This window comes from Elephantulus edwardii, unplaced genomic scaffold (assembly GCF_000299155.1).
Source record: "Elephantulus edwardii isolate Elephantulus edwardi_28Jun2011 unplaced genomic scaffold, EleEdw1.0 scaffold00129, whole genome shotgun sequence".
NCBI classification, from domain to species: Eukaryota; Metazoa; Chordata; class Mammalia; order Macroscelidea; family Macroscelididae; genus Elephantulus; species Elephantulus edwardii.
Window position 1 is genome coordinate 4,664,948 of NW_006399879.1, and position 17,680 is coordinate 4,682,627.

The 17,680-nt window shown below is 50.9% G+C and overlaps 2 protein-coding genes across 2 annotated transcripts in view; one reads left to right on the forward strand and one right to left on the reverse strand.

The window, feature by feature from the left end:
- LETM1 (leucine zipper-EF-hand containing transmembrane protein 1) overlaps positions 1–15,820 on the reverse strand; it is a 62,514-nt gene extending 46,694 nt beyond the window's left edge. The window contains exons 1-2 of the mRNA XM_006893601.1: positions 15,742–15,820; positions 7,409–7,469 (exon numbers count right to left, since the gene is read on the reverse strand). Of these exons, the coding sequence (XP_006893663.1) occupies positions 7,409–7,469; positions 15,742–15,820 (140 nt within the window). The remainder of the gene's footprint in view (positions 1–7,408; positions 7,470–15,741) is intronic.
- On the forward strand, positions 3,084–3,269 carry LOC102847898 (small EDRK-rich factor 1-like). The gene has a single exon (XM_006893600.1). It carries the CDS (start codon positions 3,084–3,086, stop codon positions 3,267–3,269), a length of 186 nt encoding a protein of 61 aa, XP_006893662.1.
- Positions 15,821–17,680: the final 1,860 nt, after the last annotated feature.

Here is a 17,680-nt window from a genome sequence, read left to right on the forward strand (position 1 = left end):
CTGCAGCAAGCGCTTCAGGTCCTCCTCAGTTTCAGCAAGCAGGGTTGTGTCATCTGCATAACGCAGATTGTTGATGAATCTTCCTCCAATCCTGAGGCCACACTTCTCCTCTTAGAGCCCAGCCTCCTGGATGATCTGTTCTGCATACAGATTGACAAGGTATGGAGGTAGGACACATCCCTGGCAATTATCAAAAACATCAAGACCAAACAGGTGCAGGGCCTCTGGAACGCTCATTCCTTGCTAGCGTTCTTTGTGAATGGCAAGGCTGCTGTGGGGAACAGGTGGGTCCTTAGAAAGTTACACAGCCAGTTACCATCAGCCACAGAGCTGGTTCCGACCCACGGTGGGATTCCCTTCGGGTTTTGGAGGCTGTCAGTCTTGACAGGGGAGATTAATCATCTTTTGCCCAAAGAGCAGCCAGTGAGTGAGCTCAAAGGGCCAGTGTTTCTGGGGTTGGCAGCCTGTCATATCACACATCACACTGCCAGGGCTGAAATTACTGTCGTTATTTCTATGTATCATCGAGTTAGACTCGACTCATAGCTGACCCTCTAGCAGGTTTTCAGAGACTGTAAATCACACAGGAGGAGACTTCTCGGCTTTCTCCCCCACAGCAGCTGGTGGATTCGAACCACATACCTTTGGGTAGGCAAGTCAGTTCTTTACTCACTAGGCCACCAGAGCTTTCTCCCATGTACAGACCCCAGACCGTTAACAATACTTCACACCAATGCTCCCCGCAGCAGCATTCATGGCACCCACAGGTGGAAACCAGGCCGGCGTCCGCCGATGGATGAGGGTACACAGGCGGCACAGGAATGCACGCAGCCATGAAGACAAGTGAGGTCTTGCGTCCACTAGGTGGACAAACTCTGAAATCACGATACTGAGTCAGACAGGTCAGACACGAAAGGACCAGCACCAGGATCCCATTCATGCATTCATTTAGTTTAATTTCTTTTATTATTTTGTGTGTGTACCGTCAAATCAGATCTGACTGGTACAGGAGGAGACTGTCCCTCCTTCTCCAGCAGAGCATCTGGTGGATTTGAACCGCGTGCCTCTGGGATTGCAGTGCAGCTTCTTGCCACGAGGCCACCTGAGCTCTCTCAGTTGCATGACTTGTGGACGGAGAGCGTGGAGAGCAAAGCTGACGAGTGGGCGCAGGGCCGAGGAGAGGGAGCGGGGGAGTGGCTACAGTGTGCAGGGCCGTGGTGCCGGGTCTGGTGACGGCGTCTGTAACTACAGCCACCGCCTGGACATGTGGGGGTCCACACTGCAACACGTATTTTGCTGTACTAAAATTAAGAGTGGAGCTCTGCTCTGGGGCCTCGTGGTAAGAATGTGCACTGCAATCCCAAAGGCACGTGGCTCCAATTCACCAGCTGCTCCAGGGGAGAAAGGTGGGATGGGCCGTCTCGCTGTGTCATTTACTGCCTCGGAAAACCTGCGGAGGGTCAGCTATGGGTCTGCTCCAACTCGATGGCACGCGGTAACACAGCCTCCAACACTAGCTCCTCTGTCCACCACGTCTTCCAGTGTCCTGACGTGGTGAAGTGACCACCACAGCTGCTGTGATGACAAACCCGAGGCCACACCTGAGGCAGCAGGAGAGTCAAAAGCACCAGGAGGCGAGGGACAATGGCTACCTCTGCATCCCTAGAAAATCAATGGCCAATAGTCAGAGACTGTGGCCTAGTGGTAAGGAGGTGTGCTGCCAACCCAAAGGCAGGCGGTTCTAATCCACCAGCTGCTCTGTGGGAGGATGGGCAATCTCCTCCCGTGCAATCTACTGTTTCTAAAAACCCGCTAGAGCGTCCACTATGAGTCAGTTCTGACTCAACGCACACAACAACAAAATACATAAATAAGCACCATGTGCAGACACAGCAAATGAGTACCTTCCACACCAGCAATAATGGGAGGCCCTGGAGGGCAGAGGGTCGCTATGAGTCACAAACGACTCCACGGCACATAACAACAACAACAACTGGAGGGCAAATGGAACATGTTGACTGCTACCAAGAGCTGGGGAGTTCAAGTCCATCCAGAGGTGACTCAAAAGAAAGCCTTGGTGACCTATTTCCAGGTAATTGGCCCTGGACCCTGCAGAGCACAGGTACACCTGGTCACCATGAGCTGCAGGTCTCAAACCATTTTACAGGTTAAAGGACACAGCAGTTACACCGCACAAAGATTATTTCAGAAGAGAGACCATCGAACAAGAACTAACAGACCACAGATCAGAGAAAGATCTGAACAAGAGCATGTGAGAGCTGCGTCCCAGACACTCTAGCACTTCCGAGAACTCATCAGGAAAAAGCAGGAACTCAGTGGGGACCTTGGAGAAAGGGGGTCCACGCAACCCATGCCTCACAGCACACCTGGGGTTCAGGAGGGCTCGGCAGGGGCACGAAGTCAGCCTTCTCGTTTCCCAAGACACCCCGTCATCATGGAAGTCACTGGCTGCAGCTTTGCATGGACCAGCACCCTCTGCTCACCAGGCTGGGCCCCCACAAGGCCACCCAGATGAAGGGGGTCCTTAGGATGCGATGAGGTGGGCTACATTTCCACGTGAATGCCTACACTGGAACAGGGAACAGGTGCGTGCTGAAGGACCCAGTGACATCAGCGTCAAAGAGCCAGCAGCTAGGCCAGCAGGGGACGGCTCCAATCAGGGAGGGGGACACAGCACCTCACAAAAGCCAGGAAGTCCCAGCCAGCGCTATAGTCCTGTATGACATGAACTCACTGGGGAAGCGAGTCCCTTCCCTTGGACCTTCCAGCCCGGGTCTTTGCGACTCTCATACAATCAGGTGAGACTATGCAAACAGTGTCTGGACAGCCTGCTAATAAGGCAAATAGAGCACATGGCACTCCACCATAGGCAACCATGAAAATCCGGTGCATGGAACCCCAATGAGGGATGGGACGGGTAGCTCTGTCATCTCGCAGAGTTAAAAGAAGTCAATCCAGAAACTGAGAAGGGACTTCCCTAGTATCAAGAAGAAGGGGGGGGGGCACCAGGGAATCATTGATTTTCCCAGTCCCTCTCTTCCAGCCTCGGTTCGGTGGTCGGGATGGCCCGTGGAAATCAGAGAGAACTTGGCCGCCAGAAAAACATGAAGAAAACCCAGGAGATTATCAAGGGAAAAACAAAAAAGGACAGTTTGACTGCCTCTCAGAGAAAGCAGAGGGATTCCGAGATCATGCAACAAAAGCAGAAGGCAGCTAGTGAGAAGTCTTTGCAGACCAGAGAAAAATGAAGCCTAGCTAATTTGGAAAACCTGGGGCTACTGCCAACTAGGTGTATCATACACCCTAAGATCAAGATTTTGCAGAGTGAACAGTCATTACATATATTATCATTTATCCTTATAAAACAGTCTATTTTAAACTTTACCTTTTGACCTGATTTAGTGTGATGTTTTAGAACTCCTCTTTGAAAAATAAAACGCTCACCATGCATGTAAAAAAAAAAAAAAGAAGAATGGGGGGAATCAGCCCATCTACCTATGGTCAATGGATTTTTGACAAGGAGATGAAATCAATTAAGTGGGGAAACAACAGCCTTTTTAACAAATGGTGCTGGCAAAATTGAAAAACTATCTTTAGAAAACTCAAGCAAGATTCACATCTCACACCATACACAAAAACCTACTCAAAGTGGATCAAGCCGTAGGACTAAAATCAAGGACTATAAAATTCATTACAGAAAAGCTAGGAACAACACTAGAAGTCCTAATCCACAATATAAACAGTCTTTGAAGCATCCTGAAAAATCTACAACCAGAAGAGGATAAAACAGATGAATGGGACCTTCTAAGAATCAAGTCCCAATGCACATCCAAAAACTTCTCGAGCAGGGTAAATAGGGAAGCCACAGACTGGTAAAAAATATTTGGTAATGACATGTCTGATAAGGGACTTATATCTAGAATTTATAAATTACTCGAGCACCACAACAAGATAAAAAACCCAACTGAAAAATGGGCACAGGATATGAACAGACACTTCACCAAAGAAGATGACGAACAAACACATGAAGAAATGTTCAAAATCCCTAGCTCTAGAGAGATGTAAATCAAAACAACTATGAGACATCATCTCACCTCAGTAACAACAGCAAAGTTCAACAGAGCAGCAAACAACAAATGTTGGCAAGGTTGTGGAGAAACTGGAACCCTTATTCGCTGTTGATGGGAGTGTAAAATGGTGCAACCACTGTGGAAGGCAGTATGGCACTTTCTCAAAAAGTTGGAAATAGAAATACCATTTGACCCAGCAATTCCACTACTGGGAATATACCCTGAAGAGACCAGAACTGCCACCCAACCACATATACGCACATCCATGCTTACTGCTGCTTTGTTCACAATAGCAAAGAGATGGAAACAACCCAAGTGCCCACCAACAAATGAATGGATAGAGAAGCTGTGGTATACTCAAATAATGGAATACTACGCTGCATTGAAAAACAAGGAACTCATGAAATATTATACAAAATGGGTGAGCCTGAGTGAAATATCTCAGTCACTTAAGGGCAAATACTGCATAGTATCCCTATTATAAAATAGTACTGATATTGGAGTTGAGGAGAAATTAAAAAAAGAGGGGATAATGAATGAACATTTCATTGAAATAGATGAGGGAAAGAACTATCTAAAAGAAATATATGATTAGGTAATATTTGCATAACAATAGTTCAGAATAAGAGGTGCACAGAAAAGTGGACTGGGGGCCAAGGAGAGGAAGGAAAATGAGCAAAAATGAATGAATGGAAATCCAAGTTTTCTGTAAACTTTCATTAAAATATAATAAAAAATAATAAAATTTAAAAAAGAGAAAAAAAAAAGGGAAAAGAACTGGGGGCTGAGCGCAGCTGTGCCGAGAAGCTCCTAGACCCAGGAGATAGCGGGTGGGCTGTAACCCCAGAGACCCAGGAGACAGATAACTAAGCCAGGCAGAGCCAGAAGACAGAGAGGGCTGTGACGCCAGAGATAATGAAGGCTTGCGAGACAGGGGACCTACAGTGGCGTGGTGGCCTTCCAGCCCGCGGAGCAAGAGCGCTGACTGCCTTGAGGCCAGACGTCTGCTGACAGCATGGGGGCCACTGGTGCCTGCCGGCTGAGCTAAGTGTTTGTAAGACCTGTCCAGGCAGTACAGAGACCAGGCCAGAGCACTGGACCCTGCGGCAACAGCCAAGGGGACACTGATTAGATAAGAGAACTGTATCCTGAATCTGTTCCCTGTCTAGTAACCTGATAGGGAGCTCTGATGGCCTAGAGGAAAGGAAGTGTGCTGCCAACCCAAAGGCAGGCAGTTTGAATCTACTAGCCCCTCCAAGGGAGAATGATGGGTAATTTCCTCCCCTTGATTTATAGCCTCTGGAGTGGCATCCACTTCCTAAACAACATGTCTCTGGATACTCTATGAACTTAGATAAATGATGGTATTTACAGAGAGGCTTCAGTCTTTTGTTTATAGGGTTGCTAGGAGTTGTGCTCGACTCAAAGGCAATCAACAACAACAAACCCTCTGGAGTGTCAGCTGTGAGTCCGTACCAACTAGATGGTACGGAACAACACAACAATAACCTGTTACCTGTTCCTTCCCCAACGGACCCATAACCTTGACTATTTTGAGTGGTGTGGCCACTGAAACGAATTCCTGAGGCCACAGAGTCAAAGAGAGCAGGAGGGGGATGGTGGTGTGAGCACTGGCTCGAGGAGCAGAGGGGACAAGTCCACCCTCAGCCTGCAGCAATCAGCGCTAGACTGATGCAGGGGACACTCCCTCCTCCCTTCTGTGAGGTTAGCGAGCTACGATACTGTCATGTTACTTTTCCAAGAAATTTTTTTTAATTTTATTTAATTTCATTATTTTTTGTGTGTACTGTCAAATCAGAACTGACTGATACAGGAGGAGATTCTTCCTCCTTCTCCAGCAGAGCATCTGGTGGATTTGAACCGTGCACCTCTGAGACTGCAGTGCAGCTTCTTGCCACTAGGCCAACAAAGCTCGCTAAGAATTTTTTTTTCTTTTCTTTTCCCTGCCTCTTTTTAAACAGTCCCTCCGTAAGGACTATCCACTTAGCTTTGTATCCAAAGACGAAATTTGTAGGTGAAAGGAGTTAGCCTTCGTTACAGACTGGTTAATTTCAGGGTCAAAAATATGGAACGCTTCACGAATTTGGCATGTCATCCTTGCGCAGGGGCCATGCTAATCTTCTCTGAATCGTTCCAATTTTAGTATATGTGCTGCCAAAGCGAGCACAAGAATTTTTTTTTTATTATTTTTTTGTGTGCGTACCATCAAATCGGATCTGATTGGTACAGGAGGAGACTGCCCCTCCTTCACCAGCAAAGTATCTGGTGGATTCAAACTGTGTACCTCTGGGATTGCAGTATTTCTGCAAGAATTAAAAAAAAACCCCAACAACTTAGGGGTTTGAATCTATCCTGGGAAGCACCCTGCAGATAGTTGGAGAGACCAATTAGACAGGAAATCAACAGCCTCAATGAAGCAAAAACCAGGGGCTGGTGCTTTCCCCATCCACCCTGAGGACACTGGGGAGCTCAGAGGAGAGAGGTGGGCTCCCGGTGTTCGAAACCAAGTCTGGGGAGCTGGCCACAGACCTGGTGCCCAGGCTGACACGGAGGAGAGGGGAAGGGACTTGGGCCCAGTGTGGAGGGTGGAGGAAGGGACACACAGGTGTCCATGCTCCAGGCCCTCATTAGGTGCCGTCCAGTCGACTCACAGCAAACCTGTGATCTAACCTTCCCCTATCCCGTACCATCCCCCCATCACGAGCCCACCGTGACGGCCTCCCAAAAGGCCCTCAAGACCTACAGCAGCACCGAGAGCCCCTCACAACTCCCTACACCCCAACGTCCTCACCTGTCCCCTGAGTAGCCTAGAAAAGCCAGTGGTCTGCTGAGCTCACTGTTACAAACCAGACGCGGCGTGCATCATATGGTCACCACGTGACGAACACACCATGGGAGGATCAAGGAGGATGCCCCAGAGCGGCCGGCCTGTCCTGCGCACCGAGGACACTGCCCCACACGCCCAGGTGTTGTGGCCACTGAAAATGGCAGCTGTGTGTAAGTACAGAAACACCACAGGAGATGACCACAACCACACGTGGACACAAGGACCCTCAAAGGCTGTCTGCTGGCACGGCCCACAGGGTGGGTGTTAACCACAAACACCCTCGTAGAACAAGACCAGCATTCAAGGCACCACGGTGTGACAGAGGTGTACAGTGTACCAGACCAGCAACAGTCATCGTCCAGAGACTGAGAGGAAAGGGAGGACGGGTAGGGAGGCGTCGTCCCCCTCCAAATCAAAGGGAAGCCCCGTGTTCAGACGGACACACAGAAGGCAGCCATGGTTTACTTACACTCGGCTCAGCAGTCCTGAGGTGGCGGTACAAGTGAGACAGGCGCGGTCCCCCTGACGGCCTACGGCAGAAACGAAAAAAAGGTCAGTGACAGCTCCTCACGGGGCCACCAACCCACCTTCCCAGACCCCTCTCCATGTAGGTTTCCGGAGGCTGGAGCGTAGAAGGCTCCAGAATGCAGCGACGTGAGAGATCTGTCCTAACCAGAAAGTAAACGGTCTCGGGGTGGTCCCAGGGCAGGGAGCACTGAGGCAGCCCCTGGCTCTACACAGAGGTTCCTTGAGGGCAAACCTCGGGTGGACACCATTCCTGAGGGCTGGCTCCAGTGGACAGGGATGGCCACTGCGCCCCCCCAGTGAAGCGACTCAGGGTCCATGAGGACGAGCAGGCAAACACAAGGACAGCGCCGTCTCTGGATAAACAAGAGACAGCAACGAGGACACACTGCTTCAGGGCTTCATGCCGCGTCCGAGGCTTCCCGACCCCACGCCCTCCATATAGCGCAGGAGACCTGCGCACAGCACAGCTGGTGTCCGAGGCCTGCCTGCACTGGGGCATCAGGACTGAAGGCCCAGACAGACATGGCCAGCGGAGTCAGAGTGGACATTCACACCTTCCCCTCTTCAAACAAAAGTGGTGTGATGGGGTCCCAGCGACACCAAGGGACCACATGCCCCAACCTCCCACGACACCCGGGAGGTGGCTCCTCCAGTGGGCAGACAGGCAAAAAGGTCCCCACCTGCTAACGGGAGAGATGACCGCCATCCCTGCGCCAAGTGGACCGTCCCCTGAGCTGAAGCCCCTCGACCACCCACTGTCACCACACTCTCCACAAAACCACTTCCCGGGAGGCCCTCGGCTGAGCTGGCCAGCCCTGGGCCTCCCCCAACCACAGGGACACCCCTTCCGGAAGCCACACCTCCACTTGGAGGCCTTACAGGTGCTAGGAATGCTCCCAGGCCCCACCTGCTCCTCCTGACTCTTCCTCTGGTGACAGAGGGCACCGCCACCCCCACACTCCAGCCTGACGTCCTGGAGTCACCCCCCTTCCCCCCGACTTGGCAAGTCTCCTCAGCTTCTCAACACCCTCCAGCAGGTCCCCTGAGTGTGGACCACACCAGCGATGACCCTCCAAAGGTGCAGGACAGAGCGGCAGGTGAGCAAGGTTCACCTCCGCAGTGACGAGCTGTGGTGACAGCATGACCCCTCCCAGGTCTGACCGTCAGGCCATGAGGCCCTGGCCAGAAAAGGAAAGTCAGAGAAATTGTCCCAGCCCCAGGGGATCAAGGGAGATTGGACAACTGAGGGATACATGGGGTCCTAGCATGGAAAAGGGACAGAAGAGAGCCATGAAAGAAATCCACAGGCACCGTGGACGTCCACTCCTCAGTGTGTCAATGGCTGCTTGCCAACGTGACACGTCGTTAACCCAGGATGTTGTAACAGAGCTGTTGTTGTTGTTGTTGTTGATTGCCATCGAGTTGAGCACTACTCACAGCAACTCTATGAACAAAAAACCTAATGCCTTTCTATACCTGTTATCATTTCTCCAAGTTCATAGAGTTCCCAGAGGCACGTGTTTTAGGAAGTGGATGCCACTCCTCCTTCCAAACCTGTTTTACAACTGGGAGCTCCACCAAACACTGTCCACCCTGGGAAACCATCATGGTATTTGATACCCCAACGGCACAAGGTTCAGCATCACAGCAAATCCAGGTTACTTCATACAGCACGTTGACAGAGTGATGTGGAAAGTGAAAGAATGTTCCTCCAGATATAACAGCACTATTTTCATTTAGCAGTGGTTAAGTGTCATCAAGTCAAATACGACTGAGAGTAAGCTTTGCACAAGAGACTTGAACTCTATTCTATGACTGACATCGTTTCCGTGCATTTATAGCGTAACAGGGTAGGCGTGAGCATATACTGACTCTCCTCCTACCAGCCTGGTTTCCTCTGTAAACCTCAAGTTTCTTCTAAGAAAACATGATCCAGGCTCCACCCTCAGCACGTTCCATGAGCCAATTCATCACCCTTCACCCAGCAACTGCCAGTCACTGTCCCTGCTTCACAAGGACATGATTCAGCAAGGGACAGCTTCCAGCCTGAACCATGTAGTAGGGAGGTGGGCAGCCACATGGGCGCACGGGCCTCCCTGCCCTACCAAGTGGCATGTGTCTCTGGGACCACTCATCATGGTGGCGAGGGCTCTGAAGTAACTTCCTGTGCTAGGCTCGAGTGTCCCTAGGGTCCCCCGTGGGTTTCAGCAGGGCTCTGGCAAGCAGGAAAGCAGGCCTGCTGATCTACTTCCAAACACCAGCCACTAGTGAGATGGACCACGGTCTCCCTCATTCAGGGTCAGCACAAGCCTGGACGGCAACCCACAGGAAGGGCAAGTGTTGGCTCGGTCTGTGATGACTGAATTAAGGACCAAGCATGGCCAAGGAAGTCTTTGAGCCTTTGGGACTCTGATGACCACTCTGGCCCCTTGTTCCAGAGAAGGACCTGGGAGCGCTGACCTTGACAAGGGTGGGTGTCTGTGGTGTTGTGAGTCTAATGTTCAGAATAGCTTTCCGAGGCCATTGTCCTTGACCTTGCCACATGGCGGGGCAGGATTGACTACTTTCACCACCACACCAGGTTTAAATTGAGCAGGTTCAGCGGCAGAACTTTGGGGAACCCACTATCAACAAAGCAGCAGCTGAGAACACGGTGTGCTTCCTTCAAGACCAGAGATTCTTGTGCCAGCCAGACCGGGCCTGACTGGGGAGCAACAGTGGCCACAGCAGGGAACTAGAGGCCTGACTTAAGACAGAGGTGACCCAGGAATGCTGCCCCATGAAGCCCCAGGGCTGGGACCCCTCATCCAAGCTTGCTGGAGAACTAGGGAAGACACTAGAATTGGCAGGACAAGGAGAGCTTTGTAACACTGGCCTAAAGTCACAAGACTGACTGCTGAATGGCCTGCAGGCATGCTTTAGAAGCTGTCCCAACTGAGGGTTGGATCCTGTTGCCAACCTGAGTAGCAACATGCTTCTTCTTTCTTTTTATTAATTTTAATGAACTGTTTACAGAGACTTTGGATTTCCATTCATTCATTGTTTCCTTTTTCTCTCTGTCCACCCCTCCCCTCAGTTCACTCTTCTCTTTGAAAAGTAAAATTCTTTCATTGTTATACAATCCTTCCCCCAGAGTTGCAACATTCTAACTTCCCCAACTAACTCCATAATCTTGCAAATATTTCTGTAAAGTCTAGAGGTCTATGCAGCTATTGCAATCAATTTTGCACCCAGCAGTGCAGTAGTCTCAGTGGGGTGCAGGAGCTGGTGGCATATCTGACCTCAGGGGAATTGGTTTGTGTTGCAGATGCTGTTACTGGGGATAATTCTCCTTTGTGAAGTTAGGAGATGTCAGACTCATGCTGCCCTTACTCTCAATTCTTAGAGTGTCCATTTCTAAGGCCTCAGGGATCTTCTCAACCCAAAGGTCCTAGGAACTTGGTCAAAGTGCTGAATTCCATTGGATGTTTCAGCAAACCACTGTATAGTCCAAAGTCAGTCACTCAGCGTCTCTGTAAGAAAGAACAGTAACACTGGTCTCACAGGCACCTTACGCGCCTGGAAGTGGGCTCCCTCCCGTAAGTCAACCTGCAGCCGGTTGCCCTGGCATCTAAGGAGATCATTAACACGTGGCACACTCCTCTGTGTTATCAACCACACATGGGCACACGGGCAGCACTTGCCCAGGGTCAAAGCTCAGAAGGCAAGAAGGGGCAGGAAAGACGGAAGGACAGGAGTGAGAAAAACAAGGACGAGGAGAAAAGAGCGCTGTGACACTGTGGGAACTTCAACCAGTGTCCCAGAAGAAAATGAGTATGAGTATGAATAGTTCAACGGGAAAAAATCTCCTCTGTAAACTTTCACCCAAACCACAAGAAAAAGGTAAAAAAGCCAAACAAACGGTAAAACCGCACTCATGCTCATACAACTTGGATTATTCTTAACCTGTAACGTGCGGACAAAAGGAAACTCTTCAAGAACAAAGATAAAAAGCAGACCTAGACATAAAGCCAGACTATCCACCTAGCCTGTCCCTGCCCACAGCTCCCGAGGCCCCACCTGCCACTCCTGTTAAAGACAGAATCGAGTTTCTTGTGGGGCTTCTGAAAACCATAAAGCCCCCATTGAACATTATGTTATTTGTCTCTCAATTTATTGGACAAGTATTCTCCTTACCCCAGTCTTCCCAGAAAACAAATCCAGAAGGTTAGGTGATTAAAGCGCCTGTGAATTACCTGACTTTCCTAGCCTCAGTCGAACACCCACATAATAAGTGGGTGGCACATGCAAACAAGGTGTGTGAGGTCCACCTCTCTCCATACCTATTCAATCACTACACTGAGTACATCATCTGAGTCTGGACTTTAGGAAGGAGGTGACATCAGGGTCAGAGGAAGGCTCAGCAGCAGCCTGTGTTATGCAGATGACACAACCCTGCTTGCTGACATGGAGGAGGACGTGCAATAGACGGAACTGTAGAAGATCACAGACTGCAGCCCTCAATATGCACTATAGCTCAACACCCAGAAAACAAAAATCTTCACAACTGGGCCAACAGGCAGCATCACGAAATCAGGATAGATGGAGAAAAGATGGAAGTTGTCAATGATTTCATTTTGCTTGGATCCACAATTAACATCCTTGGTACCAATATTTGGAGACCAAGAGACTTACAGCATTGGGAAAGTCTGCTACCAGGGATCTTTCCAAAGTCCTAAAGAGCAAAGGGTCAATTTAAAAACCAAGATGAGGGCAAGCTCTGGCGGCCTAGTGGCAAGAAGCTGCAACTACAGTCTCAGAGGTGCACGGTTCAAATCCACCAGACGCTCTGCTGGAGAAGGAGGAACAATCTCCTCCTGTACCAGTCAGATCTGATTTGATGGTACACACAAAAAATAATGAAATAAAATAAATTTTTAAAAAAACACAAACAAACAAGATGGGGCGGGGGGGGGGGGACTAGGAGGCACCTTGGTGCTTAGGGAACTCTGGTGGCTGCATTGCAATCCCGAAGGCACGCAGTTCGAGGCCATCAGCCGCTCTGTGGGAGAAGGATGGGCAAATCTTCTCCTGTGCAATTAACTGCCTCTGAAAACCAGCTACGGGTCAGTTCCGACTCCACAGTACACTAAAACAACAAGAAGATGCACCTGATTCAAGCCACAGCCCTTCCAACCATCTGCTATGCATCTGAGAGCTATAAATAAGGGTGACAGGAGAAGAATGATGCATTTGAGTTTTGGTGTTGCAGAAGATTACTGAACGTCCCACGAACTGCCGAGAGAACAAACAGGTGTCTTCTGGAGAAAGTTCAACCAGAGAGCTCCTTGGCGCAAGACTGGTGAAGCTCTGTCTCTCATACTTTAGACACGTTGTTAGGAGAGGCTACTCCTTGGAAACTGACATCTGCTGGGAAAGGTGGAGGGTCAGTGAAGGAGAGGGGATCCTCAACGAGACGAACGGGCTCAGATGTGCTGGAGACGATGACAATGGGACAAGACAGGACAGGGTGCAGATCCGTCATTCACAGAGTCACTATGAGTCATACCCAACTCCATGGCCCGGACCAACAACAGCAGGTCTGCCAGGGAGACTGGAAGCTCACAGTTATTGCAAATAAAATGTGTGGAACCTGCGACAGGCTCAGATGTGCCAACATGCGGGCCCCGTGATCTGCACTGGCTGGTCAGTATCTCTGTTTGGTGGTTGTACAATGCTGTAATTATACCTCATTTCCTGACGTGCCTCTGTGCCTGTGGTTACCCTCCGATTTGATAGTTGTCCGTTACGTTAACGAGGCAGGGTTTGGGTGGCTGTATCCTGACTCACTGCTTTATTAGCGAGTATGACTAAGTCCCCACCCTCCACACACCACTGTGCTCTTGGAAGGGGCGCTCCCTGAGGGCACGCTCTGCCTCCAACATACCTGATCACACTGGCAACGTGCCCTCTCTTGTTGTGGATCCTGCATCTGGCTTGCCACACTCTGACCTGTGGTTCTCAGGCCAGCAGCCTGTCCCCAGCCAGATGCACCAACTTCTGTAGCCAATGAGCCTGCAGCATAACCTGTGTTCGTCCATCCTGCAACCACCTGACTCAGGGAAAGGCTTCCTATCACTTCTCGGCCTTTTGGCTAAGATCAAGAGCAGAAAAGGCCACCAAGCTGACAGTGGATCAGGACTATGGACTCTCTGTTCTGTGAGATGAAGCATCAAGGCACAGAACCCAGGGACAGGAGTGTGAGGGCGGGCAGGGGTTGATGCTGGAGATGACAGAGAAGCTTAGCAGTTTGAAAAGGAGGGACATCTTTAACTTCCATCTCATTGGACTAAGGGGTTCTGGTGTCTTAGTGCTAAGGAACTGTATACCAATGCAAAGGTAAGTGGTTCAAATCCACTAGCTGCTGTGCGGGGGGAAATGGGCACCCTCTTCCCGGGCTTCTGGAAACCTGCTGGAGAGTCAGCTACGAGTCAGTTCCTGCTTGACAATACACCGCGACTTGGGGATAAACTTTGTGCTGATTCTTAGGGGGGAAAAAAAAAGCAGTAAAAAACTCAAGCATTTACCAGGAGCCTGGAATGGTTACCCTCAAAAGCACAGAACGGTCCAGGACCTGCCGGAGGTCTCACCATGAGGGACCTGAGCTCCCTCTGCTGGGGACCCCCTGCACACTTTGCTGCCAAACACACCTGCGCCCAGCAGGTCCGGCTCCCATCATCCTACTGCCCCTGAAGCAGCATCACTTCTGATATTCCCAGCTCCTACTACATGGTCTGCTGTGGAAGGCAGCAGCATGCCCAAAGCTTCAGCAGTTAACACTAGCTCCCGAGCACCTGCTCAGCATTCTAGCAGCTTCCAGTCACACAAATCTCCATATGCTCAGCATTCCAGCACCTTCCACATGCCAACTAGTTAAATGAGCAGGGTCTGCAGTTCCTGGTTCCATGCAACTGGGAGCCCAGTATGCCCACAGGGGTCACCACCGATCTTATCTGATCCCCCAGATTTATTTTATTAATTTTAATGAACATTTACAGAGATTTTGGATTTTCTTTCATGCATTGTTGCATTTTTCTCACTGCCCAGCCCTCTCCCCCAGTTCGGTCTTCTCTTTGAAAAGTAAAATTCCTTCATTGGTATATAATACACCCACCCCACCCCCACCCCCAGTACACTCCACTATGCAGCCTTCATTCTGGACTCCTGTCATAACCGTAATACCCAACCACATATCACTTTTAAACTGTTCTTTCCCTCATCTGTAACAGTGATTCTCCCAGATTTTTGTGGCCATGTCACCAGCTCAGCTTCACCTCAGGATCCCCTTGTGTGAACAAAGCACATGAGTGGTGGCTGCGGGGACTTGTTCCTGAGAAGGGAGCCAGCCTGCCAGGCAAGCAATGGTAGTTACCACACTGTTTCCAAAACTTTCCTAAGTCCTCCTACATCGAACTGGCAGTGACCTGAGCTGTTAAGGTCACAGCCTTAGAGTGCGGAGAGTGACAGCTATGCCATTCCTGCCAAGCAGCACTACCTGAACCAGGCTGCCCAGGGCCACCATGCCCGGCATCAACCCTGCTGCAGCCCCCAGCTCAGGGGCCTGGCACCTCCCTACCCCCCACCCCACCCCCACCCCACCCCCGGCATCGCCAGAGACCCTCAAAACTGCCCTGGCCACTCTGTGTCACCCCAGGCACCCGTGATCACCGTGGTCACTCAGTGTCACCCCGGCCACTCACGATCACCACGGCCACTCAGTGTCACCGTGGCCACTCGCGATCGCCCCCGGCCACGCGCGATCGCCCTGGACACTCGCGATCATCCCGGCCACTTGCGATCCCTACGGCCATTCGGGATCGCCCCGGCCACCCGCGATCACCCTGGCCACCAGCGATCATCCCGGCCACTTGCGATCCCCACGGCCGCTCGCGATCACCCCGGCCATTCGGTGTCACCGTGGCTGCTCGCGATCACCCTGGCCATTCGGGATCGCCCCGGCCTCTCGCGATCACCAAGGCCACTCGGGATCGCCCCGGCCTCTCGGCATCAGGCCGGCCCCATCGGGGCGCTGCGGAGTCGGGGGCCACTTGCTCCGTTCGGCCGCCACAGGGTCATCCGAGGTCCCTTTCCCGCCGTGACTCCGAGGGAGGGGAGCCCGCGGGGCCTCTTTTCGAGCCCGGACACGGGCCGAGCGCCAGCCCCGCCCCGGGGGCCGTTCCCGGCCGGAGCGGCCGAGGCCCACCCGCCCAGACCCTCGGTCGCCGAGCCGCTTACCCCTGGGCGCGGCGGCGCAGGCCGGCGGGAGGCGGGCGGGGGCCCGGCCGCGGCAGCTCCTCAGTAAGATGGACGCCATGTGCCCGGGCGCGGTGGACGCTGCCGGCCTGCGGCCTCCTCGGTGCAGGCGCAGCTCCTTGTTGTGCCGGCGGGCGGGCGGGCCTGGGCCCACGTGGACGTAGGCGGTGGCGGTTAGCTCCCAGCGGCCGACACTTGATTCAAGGACCCGGCACCGGAGGCAGCCATGACCCGATCCAGACGTCTGGCAGGCGCGGGGAGGGGCAGCCGGTCGCCGCTCCCATTGGGCGCCTCGGGCGCCGGGCGCCGGCCAGGTGAGGGGCGGGCCCGGGCCCGTGGACTACATCTCCCGGCGTGCACTTGGCCTCCGGGCCCTCCCACAGACTACCGCTCCCAGTGTGCATCGGGCGGCGAGATCCCGGGCCTTGCGCCTCTCTCAGACTACAGCTCCCGACGTGCACCGGGCTGTTGGCTCGAGTTCCCGTCTTCGGACTACAATTCCCAGTGTGCACTTGGGCGACAGTCTCGGCCCGCTGCGTTTTCATTCTTGTAGTTCTCTGCACAATGACCAGCCCATTCTTAAACAGTGGCTGACCTTTCTCATTTCGGCTGCAGCCGCAGCAGCAGTGAAATCAGAATTTTTTTTTAAGCTTAGATCTTTACATAACTGCCAAATTATATCGATTTTTTTCTTTTTTTTTAATTGAGATTTTAATCAAAGTTTGTAGAGAACTTGGATTTCCATTCATTCACTGTTGTACATTTTCCTCCAGGCCCACCTCCCCCAGTTCGCTTTTCTCCTGGGGGAAAAAAAAAATTCTTTCATCGTTGTACAATCCCCAGCCCATTTTATTATATAGCTCTTATTCTGGACTGTTGTCATGCAAATACTTATTAATATACTCCTTCTAAGCAGTTCTTTTCCCTCATCTGTTTCAATGCAGCATACATTATTTATTCCTTTTTTCCTTAGTTTTCCCCCAACTCCGATGTCAGTCCTGTTCTATAACAGTGGTACTATGCAGTATTTGTTCTTTTGTGATTGAGACATTTCACTCAACTTAATGTCCTCCAGGATCACTCATTTTGTGTAATATTTCATGAATTTTTGTTTTTCAGTTCTCCATAGAATTCCATTGTGTGAATATACCACAGCTTCTCTATTCATTTGTTTATGGGCACTTGTGTTGTTTCAATTTCTTTCCTATTGTGAACAAAGCAATAAACATAGGTGTGCATAGATCTGCTTGGGTGGTTTCTTTAGAGTATATTCCCAGTAGTGAAATTGCTGGGTCAAATGGTATTTCTATCTCCAACTTTCTTTTTTTAAGGTGGGTTGTGTTGCTTTTTTTAAATTATTATTTGTGTATGGGTGTACCGTCAAATCAGATCTGACTGGTACAGGAGGAGATTGTCCCTCCTTCCCCGGCAGAGGTGGATTCGAACCGTGCCCTGCTGGGATGGCAGTGCAGCTTCTGGCCACTAGGCCACCAGAGCCCCCCATCTCTAACTTTTCAATAAAGCACCATACTGCCTTCCACAGTGGTTGCACTATTTTACACTCCCACCAAGAGTAAATAAGGGTTCCAGTTTCTCCACAACCTCGCCAGCATTTGTTGTTTGCTGCTCTATTGAACTTTGCCATTGTTACTGGGGTTGATGTCATCTCATAGTTGTTTTGATTTGCATCTCTCTTAGAGCTCGAGATTTTGAACATTTATTCATGTGTTCGTTTTCCATGTTCTTTGGTGAAATTTCTGTTCATATCCTGTGCCCATTTTGCGATTGGGTTGTTCATCTTGTTGAGGTGCTCGATTATTCTATAAATTCTAGATGTAACTCCTTTTTTTATTGTTATTAAATTTTATTAGTTTTAATGAACATTTACAGGGATTTTGGGTTTTCATTCCTTCATTGCTGC

Bases quoted from the DNA above. Each gene is read 5' to 3' on its own strand.
- LOC102847898 (XM_006893600.1), top strand. From the start codon at position 3,084: ATGGCCCGTGGAAATCAGAGAGAACTTGGCCGCCAGAAAAACATGAAG.